This window comes from Sinocyclocheilus rhinocerous, unplaced genomic scaffold (genome assembly GCF_001515625.1).
Source record: "Sinocyclocheilus rhinocerous isolate Xijiao unplaced genomic scaffold, SAMN03320098_v1.1 scaffold358, whole genome shotgun sequence".
NCBI lineage: Eukaryota > Metazoa > Chordata > Actinopteri > Cypriniformes > Cyprinidae > Sinocyclocheilus > Sinocyclocheilus rhinocerous.
In genome coordinates, this window is record NW_015650700.1 from 1125332 (window position 1) to 1132272 (window position 6941).

At 36.4% G+C, this 6941-nt stretch overlaps 1 protein-coding gene across 1 annotated transcript in view; it reads right to left on the minus strand.

The window, feature by feature from the left end:
- The window catches only part of LOC107712327 (microtubule-actin cross-linking factor 1-like), a 44164-nt gene extending 39541 nt beyond the window's left edge, over nucleotides 1-4623 (minus strand). The window contains exons 1-3 of the mRNA XM_016517551.1: nucleotides 4275-4623; nucleotides 3925-3956; nucleotides 3384-3560 (exon numbers count right to left, since the gene is read on the minus strand). Coding sequence (XP_016373037.1) covers nucleotides 3384-3560; nucleotides 3925-3956; nucleotides 4275-4455 — 390 coding nt within the window. The 5' untranslated portion in view covers nucleotides 4456-4623. The remainder of the gene's footprint in view (nucleotides 1-3383; nucleotides 3561-3924; nucleotides 3957-4274) is intronic.
- Nucleotides 4624-6941: the final 2318 nt, after the last annotated feature.

Genomic DNA, 6941 nt, shown 5'->3' on the forward strand with positions numbered 1-6941 from the left:
CAGCTAATCAAGCTCTTACTAGGCATACTAGAAACTTCCAGTCAGGTGTGTTGAGGCAAGTTGGAGCTAAACTCTGCAGGACACCGGCCCTCCATGACCGAGTTTGGACAGCCCTGGACTAGAAGAACCTTTTTTTTTTCTTAGTGTGAAGAGCATTTTAATAATCCTCTTTAAAGAAACTTTTGTGCATTTTGTAAAGTTCTATGGATGTTAAATGTTCTTCATGGAACCATCAAAGCCAATAAATAATCTTTATTTTTAAGGGTTTTTTTGTATTTTTATATGTTGCCTTCTCCATTTTTGATCTTTTGTGAATTATGTTCTTGAAAGCCATTAAATAACATTAATACATTTTAAATACAGATAAATAGAGGAACGCAGCTTTTTATTCCTTGAAAGGTAATTCACATTAAAAAGGTACTGATTTCTTCTGAAATCACTGTAAATAAAAAAGGTGAAGAAAATATGAAAACTTACTATTCATATTGCAAAATGCAGGAGTAAATGTTATTGTGTGTGTGTGTGTGTGTGTGTGTGTTAAATATATCTTGTTTAATGTAATGTGTTGAACTGTATCTTTTGTTGTGTAGTCAAGACATTAAAAAATAATAATAATAATGATTAAAAAAATAGCAAGTCAAAAGTCTGCCGGCTCTCCCTGATCCCCTCAAGCCTGAACTTTTAAGTATGACAACCATGTCAAAGCATGAACGTGAGGTAACAGCTGCGAGGCAAGCCGTCACTGGTCTTGTGAGGTCTGTTAGTCAGACAGCATGTGCTCCAGCGGGGATTGGAAAAAGAAACGCAATACACAAAATATTAAATGTATAAAATATGAAAAACAATACAGTACTGATATGCTTGTTTACATGTTTCCAGATTTACAAAAATTTGCTGCTTGATTATTCACTGAAGAAGCATTGTAATACTTCAGTTATACATTATGCATGGCAACCAATTTCTGTATGAACTGTTTCAGCAAGTGTCCAGACATACACACATACTACAATGTTCTGGATTCCATTAAAAAAAGCACAGTGTCTAATTTTCATATAAGGTTTGTGCCTTTCATCAGGGTAAATTAATATCAATATTAAAGACGAAAGATGTTTTTGCAGAGAACTTACATAGATAATCTGTCACTGTATGTGACATTCAAATCAAAGTAGCATAAAGTCAGACTACTTTCATTACATTTATATATGTGTGTGTGTGTGTGTGTGTGTGTGTAATACACATTACGTATGTGATTGTTCAGCAAGTATGTGATATTTAGATAACGCACTGAATCTGACCAAACCTACTATCAGGGTTTTACAAGAATCACCATGAACTGCAGTCGAGTTGTGGCAGGTTGTAGGACATTACAAAGATTTAATATACTCAAAAGCAAATGATTTATGACTTCGGTGTGCATAAGTCTGACACCACTAGTGAATGTGCTTCTCTTCGAGAACAAGACTAGAGCTGGCATGAACTTCAGAAGTAGAGCAAAACCCGAGCATCATCTTCTCCAGCATGATTTAAATTTGTTTCAAAGAACATCTGATGTACACGAAGAAAGCTAGAAATGTTACACCATACTTGAAATATTTTCTAAATGCGAACACGTTCTGTATATTTCCAGGATTAAATTTTAAAAAAACATTTCATAATTTACAACTTTTTGGACATTTTTCAAAGTTGTAAATAAAACAAAGATTACTATTGTTTTACATGAAAATACTGTTTCGGTCTTTCACATTTAATTCAATGTGTTACGTGCCGTTACTTTGTGATTTGTGAAATTTACAAGCAATTTCGGAGTGAAAATTGCTCCAACTTAAATCCTACACCAAATTTCTGTGAATGACACATGTAAAAAAGTCATGCAGTATATACAGTATGTACTACTTTACAGTACACAAGCAGCTTTACAGTACACTTATTTCTGGGATATTTTTAGAAAATGCTCAGACAATCTCAATGCCTCTCTCACCACTGCAGTGAGATGCCGTTATCGATCAAACAAAGAGTGCACAACAAAGTTGAGATGGACACTGTTCACTAGCAATTATACAGTATAGCGGTTTAAAAGGAAGGGCCTATTCCGAAGGAAGATGAAATGAGTATAGCATGCCGAACCCACGTATGCAAAATCCCTCTCATCCACATCCTGTTATTCTGAGTATAAATATCACTTACAAAGGGCCGAGTCCTGTCGGTCTAAAGCTAACAGCTCCCATGTTTCTACTGCATTATGTTCCTATAATATATGAAATTACAGAGTGGTTTAAAATCTGCTATATATCCTAAACATTATGTGTCAGTACTTAAAGATTCATGCAAGGAAAAGCAGACAATCTAGATTTTAATAATGATGTCAACTCTGTGATATTATAACTTCAAGTTAGTGTACATTGATTTTATCTATTTTGTTGGTAAAATCTTTATGGTGGCACAAATGAGACATGACCGACAATACAAAAATGGTCTTTATAATTTGACACGTTAAAACAGGAAAAAGAGTCCATGTTTTAAAAGATATCTTGGTTATAATGGAGAATCGCCATCAATGAGACTGAACAGAAGATGCACTTTCGAGTTCGCAGGGTTTAAATATTAAAAGTACCATTTGAGGAACCATTGCAACTGTTGCTCAATCAGTGAGGAGTTTATCAATGACTGACTGAGAAACACAAACTGACTTAGCAACTTAAAATCAATATGAAACACCAGCCCACTTCTGGAATGTCATGTATTTGTGAGCAAATGAAATGTACGGTAGTTTAATATTGGTTTTCTGTCATTTTTGGATGGTGAAAGGGGTCTAGAAGTGATTGGAGGGAGGGATTGAAAAAATAGCTTTGTAAGGGCAACCAAAAATGAAAATTGTTGCGGATATGGTGCAGAGGCACAGCCAGATATTTTGATGAAAGATTGTGTGGGGGGGGTTGTTGTAATGATAAACATGTTGATGAATCATACATAATAAAAACAGTTGTGTATTAAGAAAATTAATAGGGTTGATTTTTATTTAATGTTGACTAGCTTATACCTTAGCCATTTTTTTTTTTAACTCAGATATCTTTAGCATTAGCGCTGTAATAAGTTAGTGGTCTATAGCTACAGGTCAAGGTACACATACACTCTTAAAGGTGGGATTTCATAGCAATGCAGTTCCCAAAGTTCCCCAAAGAACCTTTCAGTGAATGGTTCTTAGAAGAACCATTGTTTTGTCTTACTGTGAAGAACGTTCGAAAAATTTCAAGAACCCTTTTCCACTATAAAGAACCTTTTGTGCATTGAAAGGTTCTAACGGAACTCTTTATGGAACCACTAAAGAAGCTTCATTTTTACGAGTGGACTGCGAGGAAATGACTTATAGATCGGGATATACCTACTGGTTTGCGTGTTGGCGTGAGCTGCACGGAGTGATAAAACTCGGGCTGGACTCTCTTCTTCACTCTGCGCTTCCTCAGGGCTGCGCTCGAGTCCGGCTCGCTCTCAATGAGCGGCTTCTCTTCAGAAACACGCGCGCGTGCGCTTCTCCTCGCATGACGTGGACTGTGACGACATACCTGTCAGACAACGAGCACAACGTCATCGCAGAGCAAGAACTGTTAAGTGCTACAAATGATTGCAGTTTTCCCTATCCTACAATATAAGCATTCGCCACCTCTGTCTAGCTTTTGTTGTTTCTATTTACGTCTTGGTAGCATGTAATATTTATGTAAAAGTAGCCTTTTCTGAATTATTTATTAGTCACACATGCGCAATGCGCATTTCACGCAGTTGCTTAGGATACTATTTCTTCATCAAGATGAGAGTAGCTATAAATAACTGTCAAACAAAACACAGCATTTCATGAGAACGTCATTATTTTGGATGCTTTGCTCTACTTTTTTATGACCTTGACAGACAGAGCAAGAGAAAGGGATTTACCTCAGAGCGAAAATGATGCGGCCGGAAACCAGCTTCTAGAACAAATGGGAATGATTGAAACAAACCCCACATGCATTCAGTCATATTGTGTCTTAGAGATGCTCTTCAAATGACTTTATTATTAACAGAACACTTTATTAAACACACAACGAGAACAAACGATGAAAAACGACGGCACCCAAGCGCTTTGATGACCGTGTCGTTTTTAACCCACACGAAGACAAGAAGGAATGAAAATGTCTACTAAATCTGTCGTTGTACATGCAGCATGCATGCTATCGCAATGACATCCTACAGAAACACATATATAGGGTGGACATGATGCGACGCGTCCGTCTCCGGCTACTCACCACGACTCCTCGAACGCCTTGTGAGCACGGATTTTATGGGAATTTTCTCATTGCGGAGCTTCCGATGCCAGGAACTGAGAAACAGGATCGTGGCGACAGTTCCTACCAAAAGCAATAATAGCAATAATACATACTGGATACTTAAGGGTCTCAATAAGACCAAAAAAGCCGCAGCAATCATTGCGATGTAGGACAGTCACTCCTACACGTCTGCTTCCTCTCCTTATGGAAATAGGCTACTATGAGCGGCTATTTCATGCTGTGATGCCTCACTTGTAGGTCCCCGACATATAGTCTATCTCATGGTGTCTGTACTTCAGTAATGGCCCACCACAAGCCATGACTCAGCAGGAGCCTGTGTTTTTCAGAGCTCACGCAGGGCAGCGCAGCATCAGCAGCATCTCATCTGAGCTCAGCAAAGCGGATCTGTAGCGCCTCGGTCTGCGCTTTTTACATGCGTTTGGAAATGTCCACGTGATGTGTTTCGAAGCACAAACTTCAGCCGTTTGACCAAAATATGGCTTTAGTGTGAACTCTTTTATAAAGCCTCATAACGCGCTCCACGTGGACTTAATTAGGCCTACATTCATTTCTGGGACGTCTTAAACTTAACAGGAATTTCCATATGGATGGGTTGTTTACAGTTAACGTGCCATATCAATATAACGATATGCCAGAACGTTACCGTAAGAAATACAGTGAGCATAGCATAGCATTTTGTAACTGTATATTTTGCATATAACAGTTAAGCTTTGTCAGCCATTATAATCTGATAAAATCTACACTGGAGCAATACCCAAACACAAATGAAACTAAAATAATAGTATAAACATAGCAAATGCTAAATAAATAAATCCAGTAAACATATTTGATAATACTGATAATAATATAGGCTAGGCCTAACTATAAAAAGAAATGTAAGCAAACATTTCTGGGAATGCCCTAAAGGGTTTTACTTATAGGGATGCTTGTATAAAGTAGGCTATACTTGTTACTGTAAACGTATATGTTTGGCCTTGATTAATATAATAGTACTTTTCACAGTATTTTATAAGGTTAATACTTTGTTTTAAAACAAGTATACAGTTTTTTTTATGTGTGTAACATTGCATGCGGCGTCTTGATAATCATAAATTGTATTAACAGAGCTGGGTAGATTACAAATTGTAGTCTGTTACTGATTCCAAATTACATGGCAAAATTGTAGTTAGTAACGTAATCCATTACATTACACAGTTTAGGTAATATAATCAGATTACTTTTTGATTACTTTTGACCTAACTCGTTTATCATATTGATTTAAATAGGATAATCTTGTACCATATTGATATAAAAATGCAAAGAAAAATAAAAGATATTACATTTCTTGTTATTAACATAATGAAGTCCATTACGTTGATATTTCCCAAACTGCGGCTCGTAAAGGAACTGCAGGGGGTTCGTGAGTTTAATGAAAAGCTAATAATTAATTAAATCATAAAAATGTTAAATTAAAACAAATAATTTTAAAATATCAAATAAAACTTACTAAAAAAAAAAAAATGAAATATTTTATTTGTTTACCTGCATGTCACGTGACCATTTGTTACGGAACTGCTCAGAGACTGAGTGAGGATCCAAATGCAGTGTTTATTAGGAAAGTCCAGAATCAAAATCAGACAGCAGGCAAGGGTCAACACACAGGCAATCAGTCCAAAAACCAAGATACATAGAAACGCTCAGAGATGCAGTGTAACACTTACAAGACTTCGCAAAGAATGACAAACTAAACCAGACTTATATAGGGTGAGCAGACAGGGTAAATGAGACACAGGTGCAAAGAGTGAGTGTTGATGAGTCCGGGCAAAGGATTATGGGAAATGAAGTTTTTGATGGAGTGGTAAAGTCCGGGATGGGGTGCCCTCTAGCGAAGCTCACGGGCACTCCAGCTAGAGATCATGACACCATTAACCAACGTCAGAGAACCGTGAACATGCAAATGTGTTATTAAATTATCAAAATTATCTCAGGGGTACTTCAAGTAAATATATTAGGTAAAAGAGGTTCAGATGACAAAAAAGTTTGGGAATGCCTGCATTACATGTAGGCTAAATAAGAAATAACATATGTGTATTGTAATGTGTTTGAAAGACAAAAGCCTTCCAAAGACATAGTAATACATGCATTAAATGACCCTCTGAGTGATAATTCAAATACAAATTAATGTGGTCATCATTAATTGATGCAATATTGAAACTTCTTACCTTCGAAAATGATTTTTTTTATGGTCAAATGCAGTTTTCTGTGTAATTATATCCACCTGACTAGTAACTGGTCTTTGTGTGAATGTCCACAAAACTGGAAACATTTCTGAATGTATATAAGTGGTAGGCTACTTGAGAAAGGTACATTTAAAAGATGAAAAAGAGGAATTAGGGAGAATCAATAAATTATGAATAATTTTTTGCTATTGCTTTAAAGGGGTCATATGATGTTGCTAAAAAGAACATTATTTTGTGTATTTGGTGTAATGAAATGTGTTTATGCGGTTTAAGGTTCAAAAAACATTATTTTCCACATACTGTACATTGTTGTTTCTCCTCTATGCACCGCCTTTCTGAAACACGTCGATTTTTACAAAGCTCATCGGCCTGAAAAGCGAGGTGTGCTCTGATTGGCCAACTATCC